This window comes from Hyperolius riggenbachi, chromosome 7 (genome assembly GCF_040937935.1).
Source record: "Hyperolius riggenbachi isolate aHypRig1 chromosome 7, aHypRig1.pri, whole genome shotgun sequence".
Classification (NCBI taxonomy): Eukaryota; Metazoa; Chordata; class Amphibia; order Anura; family Hyperoliidae; genus Hyperolius; species Hyperolius riggenbachi.
In genome coordinates, this window is record NC_090652.1 from 290,806,929 (window position 1) to 290,823,385 (window position 16,457).

Sequence of the window (16,457 nt, forward strand, 5' to 3'; positions counted from 1 at the left end):
TGGAGACAGGTGATAGTTCTCCATCTTCTTCATGTGGTTGGTTGCCCCTTGCTGCAACCCACCTTTGTGAGTATATTTATTTTTCGTTCCCGAGCCTAGTGACATTATTGCACTATTGGGCTCCCCGTTGTCTCTGTGTTTTTTTCCAAGGTGCTTGCTCACCTCACCCTCTCTTCAATTGTCTCATATTGTTCTTTTTTTTTTTAGTTTGAAAAAGAAAAGCAGCATGACATCCGCACATTCTTCTCACCCAAAGCGGCCATCGACAAAAAGCGCAAGAGGACAGAGGAAGACTCAGACTCGGCAGAGAAGCCTGCTGGACAAGAAGCCGATGATGATGATGATGATGCTGTACAAGAAGTGTTCAGTGTGGACAGAGAAACTCCAGCTAACAATGACGAGGTGGTCGATGTTGACGCGCTCTTCCCAGATGAGGATTTTGAGCAGCAAGCCAAGCGGTTTCGGCCCAAAGGCACCCAGACTCCGAAGTCCACACCAAAGAACGTTCGTGTAGGGAAGAGGAAGTCTTGGAACGGAAAACCCTGTGATTTGTTCTCTTCCCCGAAAACACGAGGTCTCTCTGATGGTGACCCGCTCACCCCACCAAGGGTTCCACTCTCAACCAAGAACTGGAGCTGTTCAGCTTGTACCTACACCAACAATGTCTTGTTACCTTACTGCGAGATCTGCGAAAGCCCCAGGAGCAAAAAGTGTAAGTACCAAAGAGAGCAAAAGTAATTACTGGGAGATGAGGGGAGTAGAAAAGCAGTCAAGCATATATACATACAACAATGCTACAAATGTCATATTGCATTTTAATGTGATTATAAACCACATGTCCATTTAAAACCGAAGTTCACACTTGTATATTTGGCATTGTTAGTAAAAGTAAATAGGGCACCATTATGTTGCTCACCCAATTTCTATATTTAAGCAAGGAATCAAGAGAATCAAGAGAATTGTTGGGCCAGATTGGGACTGCGTGACTGCACAGGGGGCGAGCCACCTGCACAGAAGCATGGTTCTGATTGAGCTTGGCTATTTGCGCTGAAGCTCGAGTAGAACTGTGGTAGTGTGCATGGAGCCCACACTTTAGAGGTCCCAGCGCTGTTACCGGGGCTGCGGAGGACGACGTGGGAGCCTGTTTAAGAGGTTAGTATCAAGAAATGTGCGTTGCGAACCTTCCGGGTTTACTTCAACAAAATAAGCAGCTGCCAGAAGAATAGAAGTTGCTGACCCCTTCACCCCCCTTGCTGCTGAGGGATTAACTCTTTGTGGCCAGCACTGTAGCTGTACATCAGCAGAATTGCAACCAACTCATTGTGCAATGAACATCTAACACTGCATTACACACGTCTCCATAACGATCCCCACTTGATAAAATAAACCATTTAATCTGCTCTATTACCTCTTTTATAAAGTTACTGGAGAGGGTCTTGCAAGGTAAATGCTTATTTACATACTAAGCAGGGAAGAGTAGAACAAAGTTATTTTTTTAAGCTGTAGCTCTAGTGCTGGCCACAAAGAGTTAATGCCTCAATGACCTCTGAAAGAGGTGGGTGGAGTAAGCTCTGTGCTCACAGAAATAGACAGGCATGTGCCTCCTTCCAGCTCCTCCCTGAGTTCCTCATGTGGATGATCATGGGATAACGGTCCCACCTGCAGAGACCTGGTCTGTCCAATAAAATTACAGTGTCTTCACAGCTAGAAAGTGCAAAAGGTCCCAGCCAGGTACTCTCAATATAAATGTATTGCCAATAGTACAGATGGGCAATGTTCTATAATACAAGCGAGTTGGTCCATGCATTTTGCACAGGGATATTAGGGCATGCCTTAAGCTCAATACTCACCTGAGGGTTACCTTACCGAGGAACCTCACAGCGATTCCTCCCGACGTACCCCGATCCATCTTTTTATCCGCGGGAACACGCCATGGGCACGAACAAGAGCTCAAATGATCACGGTACTTTGTATGGGATTTATCAGGCATCTTAAAGATCCGATCCATCGTGATGGTCGTTATTGCCGCCAAACATCGTTTGTGTAATCGTGCGCCTGTACTCGCAACGTGAGATTGCAGAAACCATCGCTCGTTACTCAAAATATCGTTGGTCACCAGAAAAATCTTAATAAAAATCGCATAGTGGGTACAGGCCTACAACAGTCTATAACAGGGCTGATTCAGCCACAAATGAGGGAAACTGATGGAAGCAGGACTGATGAGGGGTATGTACTAGGGCTGTGGAGTCGGAGCAATTTTAGGTACCTGGAGTCGGAGTTGAAGTCGGAGTCGGTGGTTTCATAAGCTGAGGAGTCGGAGTCGGATGATTTTTGTACCAAATCCTTAGCCCTGATAAGTATTAGACTAAGGAGTCTGAGTTGAGGAGTCGGAGCCATTTTAGGTACCTGGAGTCGGAGTCGGTGGTTTCGTATACTGAGGAGGTGGAAGATTTTTGTACCGACTCTGCAACCCTGGTATGTACTCTATTTACACACTCCACATGGGCGATAGGGCAACACCTGAGCAGATAACAGGTGGACAGGGGGACATCTTTTGAAACAGCAGCTAAACTTTCGTTAAAAGAATCCTATATTTTAGTGCTACTCAAGCCTTATCTTCATTTAATGTTATATTATCGATGACCTTTACATTTCAGCCTGCAGCCAGCTATGATTTTACATGGCAGATGATTCAGAATGTGTCAGTATAGCAGCACCTTGGTTGGTTTTTAACGAGATTAAATTTCAACAGTTCCGATTGTTTTCCTTTTCTTTTGCTTGCATGAAGAACAAAAAAAAATATGATATAATGTGCTCCTGAAGTGGAAATAATTGTGTGAATTAAAGTGCATCTGAGCTTCAGAATCACATACTCACTACCGGTCCCCCGTTGCCGCTCACGGTCCCTCCAAAGATTAGTGACAAGGGCTTGTTGGTAATCCTGAACGGGGTCGCGCTCCTCTTCAAGCCATGAGGGCTCTTTCACATTAGAGCCCTTTTCCTGCGTTTTAACGCAAAGTCGATACTTTGCGTTTACCAAGGTAAAATGAAAGCCCATAGACTTACATTTTACCTTTCACACCCGACGCTGCGTAGCGGTTCAATGCACCCATGAGCGTTGAACCACCGGGAGCCGGCATTTTCCCGTCGGGTGAATTAATAGCTACCACCGCTGATTGCATCGCACCGCAGTATCCCGACGACATGCCACAGGCCATTCAACTCGTGCAGGAGAACGGCTCCTGCACGCGTTGCTGTACTGTGCCTACGGAAGTACGGCCCCGCCTGCACATGAACCACTTTGCATCCAGACCTTGTTTCCCCCTTATGGACCAGAGCAGTTTTGACATTTTAGCTTTGTCCGTATTTAATCCGCAATAACTTTATCCCTACTTATGACACCTAAATGAAATGTATATTTTTTTTTTTCTAAATAAACTAGGCTTTCATTGTGTGGCATTTTTTCCCTTGAACGGTTTTATTTCCTATGCATTTTAATGGGAAAAATAGGGAAAAAAATAGAAAAAACACATTATTTCTCAGTTTTAGCCATTCCAGTTTAAAAATATAAAGCGCTACTGTAGATAGAAACCAAAATTTTGTTTGGTTATATCTACCGTTTATCACAAATCTTAGATTGTGTTCCTGTCACAATTTATGGTGAAGATAGTTGATTCTGAAATAATGCTACAGTGTGTATTTTTCACTATGAACTAAGAAAATAAAAGTATTAATGGTAAAAATCAATCTTATTGGCTCAGGGAACATATATTCCCTTTCACCAATTAGTGCTGCAGCAGATAGTCCCGGAGGTGTGCACAGGAGCAAGCCCAATCCTGCCAGCACTGCTTCAGCTACAAGACTTATACCTACATCCTCATGGCTTAGATGAAGTCACAGAGGATGTACTGTGGATATACTGTAGTGATAGATAAAGTGGTTAAGCTGGAGCAGCGTGAGTATGGTCACACCTGTGCGTAAGGTGGAGCCGCTTGTGCAGCTGCGTAAAAAAAACTGCACCAGCGCTTTCTTTCACTGGTCGGCACAGGTCTGCACTCGCACAAGTGCTGTTAGTAGCGCTTGTACACCATCCAGGGAACATTGGAGGGAGGGGCGATAGGGGTCCTGAAACGGGGAACAAGAGGTATCTCAAAGACAAGCAGCAAGAGGATATTGAGTAGTGGGTACTCTAGCCCCCAAATCATTTTTTATTGAAAGTTTTCCCTGATTTCTCCAACAATACTGTTGTGTCTCTTACTAACACTTTTGGGTGTATTCACTAAATACATGTAAGATTTTACATGCGCTAGACCAAAGACATACATTTTGGGGGGTATTAAGTAAACTAAGCAACGTGTGTTGCTTATATAATAGGCGTTATTATTGATAATTTACCGGTATATAGCGCCCTTTAACTTCTGTGGTGTACCAAGGAAAAAATAAATATGCTACGTATCCCACAATCTTCCAACGTTATGGTACAAACCACCTCTACATGGTGGGATCTGTTGTCTCAGGCAGAAAGTGGGAAGACTCCCTCCAACATCAGGAAAATAATAGGCTGTAGAGGTCTTCACCCTGCATGGGTAGCTGCCGCTAGCTGGGCTACGCAAAGGGTTTTTCAATTTAAGAAGTCGCTTTCCAGAGGTGGTAGGTGGTACTTACATCAATGTCCTCCTAAAACACCTCAGTTTTATTTTGATGAGTCTGACTTGACTTAATTTGACTAACCAAACTCCATCCAGCCCACCAGACAGGAAGTTCAGGTTAACCCCTGAACCTAAGCTCTTCCTTCTAATTTCAGCCCAAGCAGTGAGTCAGCTGGCTGCCTTTCTGTCCTCTTTTCCATTCTCGTGTGTGTGTGTGTGTGTGTGTGTGTGTGTGTGTGTGTGTGTGTGTGTGTATTGTGTGTGTGTGTGTATTGTGTGTGTGTGTGTGTGTGTGTGTATTGTGTGTGTGTGTACTGTGTGTGTGTGTACTGTGTGTGTGTGTGTGTGTGTGTGCGTTGGGAGTGCTGTGTCACTGGCTGAAGTGTTCTCCCAAAGCCCTATTAGCTGGATGCTCCGCCCTGCTAATAATGGTGAGCACCCAGCTGTCATGGCTCTCTTTTCAGGGCAGCACATAGAAAGGAGGTTGGGCCATCCAGCAGAACAGTGAATAATAATTAAGGGGTGGGATCACACTCACAGCTCTCTGGTACCCCATGTCTGTAGCAGATCAGGAGAGAGTGTGAGAAACATTGTCTACTGTATCAGTGTATAGCGCAGCTGCTCCCTAGAGTTTGCTGCCTGTATTACCATCAAGTAAACCTGAATCATGTAATTCAGACAGTAAACTCTAGGATGCAGCAGCGCTGTTCAATGGTACATTGGACGATCTTTCTCAAACTCTCCCTCGGCTGCTGACACACAGTCTGAAGAGCTGCAAATTTGTGCATTCCGCCTATTAATTATTGTTTGTTGCTTGCCTGTCTGGCCCCGCCCCCTTTCCTATTGCTGCTGCCATACCAGAGGTAAGCTTCTCTTTTCTGAGCTGTGTGCGCGCGTGCGTGTGTCTCTGTCTGTTTTGTTTTTGTGTGTCTGTCTATGTGTAAAGTCTGTGTGTTTCTCTCAGTGTGAGTGAATTTGCACACAGTAGCACCCAGCAATCGTGCCAGAGGAGCACACTGATAAACTGCAAGGGTACTGAGGGAGAGCTATCAATTAGGGGATGCCTTGGAGGCCCATCAGCCATCTCTGGGGCCCTGGGCAATTGCTGGGCAATAGCGCTCCCTCAGTACCCTTGCAGTTTATCAGTGTGCTCCTCTGACACGATTGCTGGGTGCTACTGTGTGCAAATTTACTCACACAGAGAGAAACACACAGACTTTACACGTAGACAGACACACAAAAACAAAACAGACAGACACCCACACACACACAGCTCAGACAAGAGAAGCGTACCTCTGGTATGTCAGCAGCAATAGGAAAGGAGGCGGGCCATATGGAACCGATGTGCACCTATGGAAGCGACAGTCCCTGCATTTCCCTGTCCCACCCCACCCGGCTAATTTTTCAAGCCACCCGGCTAAAAAAAAATTATGGGGAGAACAATGGGCTGGGTGAGTGTAGGAGGCGGTCAGGTTTTGGATTGTAGGGTAAATCTGAATGTCCTGCCTGTGAAGGAGGAACCCAGTTCATACTGGCACTGGCTCTAGAAAAGATTCCTTACGCAGACAACATGCCAGGTAGCTATAACTTTGCAGTATGGGCATACCACTTGGTGCCCTTTAAGTGTCACCTCAGGTGTTTAACTGAAATCATTAATATCTAAGGGAATTTCTTTTTTTTTTTTATAGAACATCCCAGAGTTCTCCTTTAAATCATTTGTTCTGAGCAGAAACACAACTGAGCGCTGATCAGAGCCATTATTATTTTTTTTTCTGGGTTTAGGGCATTCATTCCCCAATAAACCATCCCTCTTGATTCAATTACGGCAAAACACCGATCAGTAATTTGTATATAATGTTCTAAAGGTATTATAACCCGCTTAACGGCCAATTCCGGCACTGGGATTCGGCATCTAGAGGAAGGCAAATAAGGTTATGCAGATTTGAAACGCCGGCGCGGGGGGACCGCGTTCCCACCTGAGCATCAATCTGCGAACGCGTCTCCTCGCAAAGTGAAAGGTGCCAATTTCTGTCAAGAACGTATGTTGAAAGCTGCTATGGCATGGCATTACGCTGGCACAAATGGACATTTCTGATTAATGTCAGCGGGATGCGAATTCAATGGGCAGGAGCGGAGGTCCCGTTGCCATGGCAGCAAATAAGCCTAACGCTCATTGCCCTGCTGTTTTTCTTTCCCTCGTCTGGAGATTTATGATCAAAAGGGCAATGAAATTATAGATTTTTAGTTCTTTCACTGACTAATGATGCTGCGCTTGCATTACATTGTGACTGTCTGCTGTGCGCCAGACACGGCCGAATCAAGTTTGATGGCTTATGGGAAAAAGTTTCCCTGTTTTCTTAAAAAGTTGGGGCTGTGGCAAAAAGGGTTACTGCGCTGGATAGTTTACTGGTTAAAGAGGAACTCTAGTGAAAATAATGTAATTAAAAAAGTGCTTCATTTTTACAATTATTATGTATAAATGATTGTCAGTGTTTGCCCATTGTAAAATCTTTCCTCTCCCTGGTTTACATTCTGACATTTATCACATGGCAACATCTTTACTGCTGGCAGGTGATGTCAGTGGAAGTAGCTGCTGCTTGCTTTTTTGGCAGTTGGAAACACCTGTAAACAGCTATTTCCCACAATGCAACGAGGTTCACAGACAGGCAACTGCCGGGACTGTGGTCCTCACAGTTTTCTGTGGGAGGGGTTTCACCACAGTATCAGCCATACAGAGCCCCCTGATGGTCCGTTTGAGAAAAGGAATAGATATCTCATGTAAAAGGGGGTATCAGCTACTGATTGGGATCAAGTTAAATTCTTGGTTACCGTTTCTCTTTAAGGGCTCTGCCTCTGACACAGGAGATCAAGGTTCAAATCTCAGCTCTTCCGGTTCAGTAAGCCAGCACCTATTCAGTAAGGAGACCTTGGGCAAGGCTCGCTAACACTGCAACTGTCTATAGAGTGCACCCTAGTGGCTGCAGCTCTGGTGCTTTGAGTCCACCAGGAGAAAAGCACAATATAAATATTCTGTGTCTGTGTGACTAGAATTCGTACCTGTGCAAACCACTAAACATCTTTCATCAGCAAGCTACAGTAACTTGTGGTTTTTTTTTTTTTTTGTTCATTTAAGGAAACTTGCTGGAAACCATAGCAACGTCCTACAGTCTCGTGTTAAAAATGATTCCCAGAATTCTGGTTTTTTTTTTTTCTCTTTGTTTGATCTGCAACAGGAAGCTGGTTTTATTGTTTTCTTTTCACTCGGAGCTCTACTGGGCGGTAAGACTTTGTTCACACACAGAAATATGTACATTTCCTGTCCTATCCTAGCCTGTCAGGTTTGCATCTGTTTTCTTTCAGTTTTACCTGACTGCTCTGGTACTGTACACCTTTTATGTCTGAGCACACACATAGAAACATGTACAAAACTGACCGGACCGGAAATGTACAGTTTTTAACCAGTTTTACCTGACATGATTATATCGGTACACCTTTTATGTGTGAACACACCCATAGAAAACTGACAGGACTGGGCAAGAAATGTACACCTTTTTTTTTTTTTTGTAGAACCAAGCCATATAAAACTCATACAAAACTGACAGGACTGCACTAAAAATGTATAGAAAACGGATTGAAATACTGACATGACTGGACTGGGCAAGAAATGTCCACCTTTTATATGTGAACACAGCCAGAGAAACCCATACAAAACTGACAGGACTGGACCAGAAATGTACACGTATGTGTGAACCATAGAAATGCATGCTAAACTGATGCCAACTGTCAAAAACGGACAGGACAGAACAGGACTGGACAACTTTTTATGTTTGAACCCAGCTTTACAGCCGAGTTAAGCAGTGTTCTCCCCAGGCTCTTTTAGCCGGGTGCTCCACCCGGCTAGTTTTGGTGAGCACCCGGCTGTCATCAACTCGCCTCCTCCTAAGATATTAGGCAATAAAAAGGGAGTTTGCTACTTACACCATCTGTAGATAAAAATGAAAGAGGAACTGTAGTGAAAATAACGTTTTCTTCTCCCTGACGTAAAGCCAGATATTTATTGCAGGTGGACACATCTTTACTGCTGGCAGGTAATCTCTGCAGAACTTGCTGTGAAGCCATTACAAAATATACCTGGTCATCCTGAACTCTCTGGAGGGGGGGGGGGGGGGGGGTTGGAGAATTCCACATACAGTATATAAACAGCTTAGGCTAAACATCAGTGGGAGGGCGGGGCTACATACAGCAATATAAAGCTATAGGGATTGTTTCTGGTGCTGAAACCAAGAGAATGAATGTGAAAAGTGAGTATCCCAAATACTTAACTGCAGTCTACAGTATGCCACTGCAGTGCCTCTTTAACAGTTGCCTCAGTTTAATCCAGTTTGTGTACCTAGCTTCAGCTAAGCTGAGAAGGAATTACAGATCATGAAACTTCTGTGTTGTTGTGCAAACACTTCATATAGTTAGATACTGCTGAAACAATGAGGTCCCTTTTACACTTGCATTGTAAGTGTGCGTTACGTTACCCTGTTTTACTGCAGGGCAGCGCTATGGCAAAGCAAGACGATGGGGCCTAGCACACTTACCACATTGTGTCTGAAGTGCCCAATCCTCTGCCGATACACCTCAAAGTCAACACCGCATTACCAGCTGATTTTCACAGCGGCGGAAGTAATGCAAGTCAACAACCGACACTTGAATTTTAACCACTTTATCCACCAGTGTTCCTATGTCCTCTGTGACTTCATCTAAGCCAGGAGTCAGTAGATCTACGTCTTGTAGCAGAAGCTCAGCTGTGCAGGATTGGGCTTGCTCTTGTGCACATTTCTGGCACTATCTGATGCAGCACTAATTGGTGAACGGGAATATATGTTTCCTGAGCTAATGAGATTGATTTTTACTATTAAAAATACTTTTATTTTCTCAGTTTATAGTGAAAAATACACTCCGTAGCATCATTTCATCAAATATCTTAACTTCATTGTAAATTGTGACAGAAACATATTCTAAGTTTTGTGATAAGCGGTAAGAATAGCCACACAAAATTTGTGCTTTTTATCTACAGTAGAACTTTTTATTTTTAAAGAGTAACTGTCAGGCTGCAAAAGCTAATTTAAACTTCTGTTCTCCTGTGTTAAACAGTTTAGAAGGAAGCCAAAAAGGCAATACTGAAGTTAAAAATCTCTCTTACTTTGATGTTTGCTGGACAGCAAGGCTGTTATTCACAAACTCCTAAGGAGGCCAGCAGGGCGCATAACAGATACTGCAAAGCATTCTGGGGCTGCTTCTTCTCCCCAGTGCACTCCCTTGGTCCTCCTCTATATTTCCCTATCACGCCCTGAGGCTGCTTTCACAGTGGGAAGTTACAGGCTCATGTTACAGCAGCTTGTAACAGCAGCCTAAACTCACAGCACTGAAAAATCAATGTGCTGTTCACAGGGCACATGTTCAGTTAGAGTATACTGCGTGAGTCGCTATTGTTCCTAGCCACATGGCTAATTAATATTCGCTGCACAGTAGTGTTGTCCGGATCATGAACCATTAGGATCTTTGATCCTGATCTTTTTTGTGAGTCGAATCATCAGGATGCAAGGAAAGGGAGGATATGACATCACAATTGGCTTCATACAAGACAATCAAGCATGGAACCTGCCATGAGCTGTCAGGAGCATCATTCTCTGCAGACACTATATAAAAATTCTGTGAAATTCTAATGTGGACAGTGAAATGCATATGTAATGTAAGTACAAGCCAGTATTTAGCTACTGATATATGTGTGTTTTTTCTCTGAGACCCTATTCCTAACAGCTCCTCTTTAACCCATTCAGGTTCTGTGGTTTTCACGTGAGAAATGTTCACCTCCCATTCATTAGCCTATAACTTTATCACTACTTATCACAATGAACTGATCTATATCTTGTTTTTTCCGCCACCAATTAGGCTTTCTTTGGGGGGTACATTTTGCTAAGAGCCACTTTACTGTAAACGCATTTTAACAGGAAGAATAAGAAAAAAATTGAAAAATTCATTATTTCTCAGTTTTCAGCCATTATAGTTTTAAAATAATACATGCCTCCATAATTAAAACTCACGTATTGTATTTGCCCATATGTCCCGGTTATTACACCGTTAAAATTATGTCCCTATCACAATGTATGGCGACAATATTTTATTTGGAAATAAAGGTGCATTTTTTCCATTTTGCATCTATCACTATTAACAAGTTTAAAATAAAAAAAATATATAAATATTTCATCTTTACATTGATATTTAAAAAGTTTAGACCCTTAGGTAAATATTTACATGTTTTTTTTTTATTATTGTAATGTTTTTTTTTTTTTTATAGTAAACATTTTATTTGGGTAGTTTTGGGAGGGTGGGAGGTAAACAATAGATTTATAATGTAAATGTGTGTCCATTTTTATTTATTTTGACTTTCAGTTGTAGTATTACTTTTTGGCCACAAGATGGCGGCCATGAGTTTGTTTATATGACGTCACTCTAAGCGTAACACACGCTTAGAGTGACGCATCGGTCAGGGAACGGCCAGAAAAGGTGCAGCTTCCGAGAGAAGCTGTCGCTTTTTCAGCGGGGGAGAGGAATCAGTGATCGGGCACCATAGCCCGATACATTGATTCCCTGGCTATCGAATCCGCGGCCGGGAGTGCGCGTGCACGCGCGCAATCGGCCGTGGGAGCGCGCATGGTTCCTGGACGTAGTTTCTACGTCCATGAACCAAAATAGGTTAAACTGGAATTGGTAAAACTGAGAAATAATGTTTTTTTATTTTTTTTCCTTGTTTTCCCATTAAAATTTATAGAAAACAAAATTGTTCGAGGGAAAAAATGGCATACAATGAAAACCTAGTTTGTCTTGAAAAAAACAATATATATTTCATTTTTGTGTCATAAGTAAGGATAAAGTTATTTCTGATTTAAATAAGGACATAGCTAAACAGTCAAAACTGCTCTGGTTCATAAGTGGGAAACAAGGTCTGGATGCGAAGTGGTTAAAAAGGTTGGCAGTGTGCATGCACAGAATGATGGGAATATGACGGTAATCCGAGTGCCGTACCTCCTGTTTAGCAGGGAGAATGTCACTTGGCAACGGTCATGCAAGGGGCGGCACTAAGCCTATGACATTGTCAACGGACTCTGCTGCAGGGTCATATGTGAGTCATTTTTGTGCAGTGCGATGCGGAAGGGGCGGGGCATCTCACCGCTAACACATTTCAAGTGTAAATCTGTCCTGAATTGGTCATAATTTGCATGGGAGCTCAGTGAGCAGCAGTAACATTAATGTAATAAGTTACATATGGTTTAAACTTGCAACCTAAATTTTCAACAGTTTCAAACCAAAATAAGGTTATGGGACTTCAGGAGAGTTCTATTTACAATCACCGTAGTTCTACAGCTACTTTTTTTTTTTGATCTCGTGTTTTACTTGGCCCGGCGTAAACAAGAATTCAAAGACCAATAAATATGTTGTAACTACTGGTAATTCTCAGAACTAAACTTCTGCCTGTTTGAGATTACAGGACTGAAGTTGGGTAATGTTATAGGTAGCCATGTTGTCCCTGGGTGGGCAGTTATAGTATTAGTTTGGTCACGGAAGGGCAGTAAGTCTTCAGGAGGTGGAAGAAGATGTCACCTCTCAGAGTGTACTTTTTATGATCATGACTGTGGTATCGATGGGCTGACAGTTGTCGTTTTCCTGTTGGGCGAGGACAGGCTCGGAGACTGCGGCAGCGAGCGTATCCAGCCTTCCGGAGGAGAAAGAAAATCAAAGTCAGACTGATGGTGTTAATCAGCCCGTCTACTGCGCCCAGCAGGAGTCGCCCTCCACTCCGACTGGCAACTTACAGGAAGGGGATCATTTGCTAAACATCCAAAACGACAACTCGGAAGACCTCCCCGGGGAGGAATCGACAGCCATTGAACCAGGTAATGCGCAATGAAGTCTCCTTTCACCATAGGCACCGCTTGCTGTTTAATGGACAGGGAGACTTGCTATTGGATGGTGCGGGACTTTGCTCAGGCTGGGGAGTTACTTTGCAATGTTCTTCTGTTTGTTTAATTAACCTTTTTACAGTGTCTTTGTCTCACCACTTGAAGCCGAGGTTTAGCCTCTCATCAGGTAACTGCGCTGCAGCGACTCTAGTAATGTGCGAGGAGAGGTTTGGCAAATCCTCCTGTAAGTCTAAGCGGGAATATTTCAGCTGTTTATGGGGCTTGTCTTTATAGCAATGGATTTATTTCTTGCCGGTCTTGATGCTGTTTCTAGTCCTCCCCTGTGATTACATCTGTAGTCTGATTGTAATAGCTCAGCAAAAGGAGAGGACAAGCGCTTGTCCTGGAAACAAGCCGCACATGCAGGAAGGTCTATACCTCAATGGGAACCTGAAGCAAGAAGTATATGGAGGCTGCCATATGTCCTTCCCTTTCCTGCCAGTCATCCCCTGCCGTCCCCTCTCTCTCCCGGCCTGCTGTGTCTCCTCTCTCTCCCCCGGCCTGCTGTGTCTCCTCTCTCCCCCGGCCTGCTGTGTCTCCTCTCTCTCCCGGCCTGCTGTGTCTCCTCTCTCTCCCAGACTGCTGTGTCTCCTTTCTCTCCCCCGGCCTGCTGTGTCTCCTCTCTCTCTCTCCCGGCCTGCTGTGTCTCCTTTCTCTCCCCCGGCCTGCTGTGTTTCTCCTCTCTCCCGGCCTGCTGTATCTCCTCTCTCTCTCCCGGCCTGCTGTATCTCCTCTCTCTCTCCCCCGGCCTGCTGTGTCTCCTCTCTCTCTCCCCCGGCCTGCTGTGTGTCTCCTCTCTCTCTCCCGGCCTGCTGTATCTCCTCTCTCTCTCCCGGCCTGCTGTATCTCCTCTCTCTCTCCCGGCCTGCTGTGTGTCTCCTCTCTCTCCCGGCCTGCTGTGTGTCTCCTCTCTCTCCCGGCCTGCTGTGTGTCTCCTCTCTCCCCCGGGCTGCTGTGTGTCTCCTCTCTCTCTCCCGGCCTGCTGTATCTCCTCTCTCTCTCCCGGCCTGCTGTGTGTCTCCTCTCTCCCCCGGCCTGCTGTGTGTCTCCTCTCTCTCTCCCGGCCTGCTGTGTGTCTCCTCTCTCCCCCGGCCTGCTGTGTGTCTCCTCTCTCCCCCGGCCTGCTGTATCTCCTCTCTCTCTCCCGGCCTGCTGTATCTCCTCTCTCTCTCCCCCGGCCTGCTGTGTCTCCTCTCTCTCTCCCCCGGCCTGCTGTGTGTCTCCTCTCTCTCTCCCGGCCTGCTGTATCTCCTCTCTCTCTCCCGGCCTGCTGTATCTCCTCTCTCTCTCCCGGCCTGCTGTGTGTCTCCTCTCTCTCCCGGCCTGCTGTGTGTCTCCTCTCTCTCCCGGCCTGCTGTGTGTCTCCTCTCTCCCCCGGCCTGCTGTGTGTCTCCTCTCTCTCTCCCGGCCTGCTGTATCTCCTCTCTCTCTCCCGGCCTGCTGTGTGTCTCCTCTCTCCCCCGGCCTGCTGTGTGTCTCCTCTCTCCCCCGGCCTGCTGTGTGTCTCCTCTCTCTCTCCCGGCCTGCTGTGTGTCTCCTCTCTCCCCCGGCCTGCTGTGTGTCTCCTCTCTCCCCCGGCCTGCTGTGTGTCTCCTCTCTCTCCCGGCCTGCTGTGTGTCTCCTCTCTCGCCCGGCCTGCTGTGTGTCTCCTCTCTCTCCCCCGGCCTGCTGTGTGTCTCCTCTCTCTCTCCCGGCCTGCTGTGTCTCCTCTCTCCCCCGGCCTGCTGTGTCTCCTCTCTCTCTCTCCCGGCCTGCTGTGTCTCCTCTCTCTCTCCCCCGGCCTGCTGTGTCTCCTCTCTCTCTCCCCCGGCCTGCTGTGTTTCTCCTCTCTCTCTCCCGGCCTGCTGTATCTCCTCTCTCTCTCCCGGCCTGCTGTGTCTCCTCTCTCCCCCGGCCTGCTGTGTTTCTCCTCTCTCTCTCCCGGCCTGCTGTATCTCCTCTCTCTCTCCCCCGGCCTGCTGTGTCTCCTCTCTCTCTCCCCCGGCCTGCTGTGTTTCTCCTCTCTCTCTCCCGGCCTGCTGTATCTCCTCTCTCTCTCCCGGCCTGCTGTGTGTCTCCTCTCTCCCCCGGCCTGCTGTGTGTCTCCTCTCTCTCTCCCGGCCTGCTGTGTGTCTCCTCTCTCCCCCGGCCTGCTGTGTGTCTCCTCTCTCCCCCGGCCTGCTGTGTGTCTCCTCTCTCTCCCGGCCTGCTGTGTGTCTCCTCTCTCGCCCGGCCTGCTGTGTGTCTCATCTCTCTCCCCCGGCCTGCTGTGTGTCTCCTCTCTCCCCCGGCCTGCTGTGTGTCTCCTCTCTCTCTCCCGGCCTGCTGTGTCTCCTCTCTCCCCCGGCCTGCTGTGTGTCTCCTCTCTCCCCCGGCCTGCTGTGTGTCTCCTCTCTCCCCCGGCCTGCTGTGTGTCTCCTCTCTCCCCCGGCCTGCTGTGTGTCTCCTCTCTCTCTCCCGGCCTGCTGTGTGTCTCCTCTCTCCCCCGGCCTGCTGTGTGTCTCCTCTCTCTCCCCCGGCCTGCTGTGTGTCTCCTCTCTCTCCCCCGGCCTGCTGTGTCTCTCCTCTCACTCCCCCGGCCTGCTGTGTGTCTCCTCTCTCCCCCGGCCTGCTGTTTCTCCCCTCTCTGCCCGGTCTGCTGTGTGTCTCCTCTCTCTCCCCCGGCCTGCTGTGTTTCCCCTCTCTGCCCGGTCTGCTGTGTGTCTCCTCTCTCTCCCAGCCTGCTGCGTCTGTCTTGGCTTCCCACAGAGAACCACTGCTTTCTCTTCTTCCTTGATGTTCTCTGTGGCTCAGCGGTGGGTAAAAGCTGCACATGCAGGAAAAGAAAGCATTTCTATTCCCTCAAGGGACAATTATCAGTCAGGGTCCATTCGCTCTGAGATCTCACAACAAGTCAGAGATTCTCAGCTTGTATTAATAGGCATTTCCTATGGTTTGAAGCACTTATGGTCCCCTCAGAGAAGCCCTACAGAGACCCATTTCTCCAGCTGTTGGAAGAGATTGCGGAGCAGACATTGGCCATCGGGGAGCCGAGACTCAGCCGCTGGGTTAGGCTGATACTTGCCTGCACAAAAGGTTAGCTGAGGCTAGTGACAGAGCGGTTTTAGGGTTTCATCAGCTTAAAGGAAGAAAATCTTAAAATGTAAAACACATGTAAACATATACAAATAAGAAGTACGTTTCTTCCAAAGTAAAATGAGCCATAAATTACTTTTCTCCTATATTGCTGTCACTTACAGTAAGTAGTAGAAATCTGACATTACCAACAGGTTTTGGACTAGCCCATCTTGTCATGGGGGGTTCTTAGGGTTTTCTTTAGTTTTAAAAGCACTTAGTGAATGGCTGTTCATAACTGCCAAAAAGTGTGCAGCAAGCAGGGAGGCCAGCATCTTTGTATAAATCTTTTTCAGGGAACGTCTTTAAAAGAATAAAGGCCATGCTGATAATCACCCATGAAGAGATGGACTAACCCAAAACATGTCGGTAATGTCAGATTTTTACTACCTACTACAAGTGGCAGCAACATAGGAGAAAATAAATGGATGGCTCATTTTACTCTGGAAGAAATTTACTTTTTATTTGTATGTGTTTTAAATGTTACGATTTTCGCGACAGCTCCTCTTTAAAGGACCACTCTAGCGAAAAAAGTAAGCAGTTAAAATCTTACAGAACCGACAGGTTTTGGACTAGTCCATCTCCTTCACGGGGGTCTCCTCAGGGTTTTCTTTGCTAAATGGCAGTTGCTTAGTGAAAGCAACTGCCTGTTCCTGGGGGGGGCTCAGCGCATCTCTGATGGAGGCCATTCAGAGGCGGCCTGGTG

General features: G+C 46.4%; 1 protein-coding gene across 1 annotated transcript in view; it reads left to right on the forward strand.

Moving 5' to 3' along the window:
* Positions 1–16,457, forward strand: part of ZRANB3 (zinc finger RANBP2-type containing 3) — a 413,220-nt gene that overhangs the window by 308,027 nt on the left and 88,736 nt on the right. The window contains exons 13-14 of the mRNA XM_068245929.1: positions 208–712; positions 12,380–12,592. Of these exons, the coding sequence (XP_068102030.1) occupies positions 208–712; positions 12,380–12,592 (718 nt within the window). The remainder of the gene's footprint in view (positions 1–207; positions 713–12,379; positions 12,593–16,457) is intronic.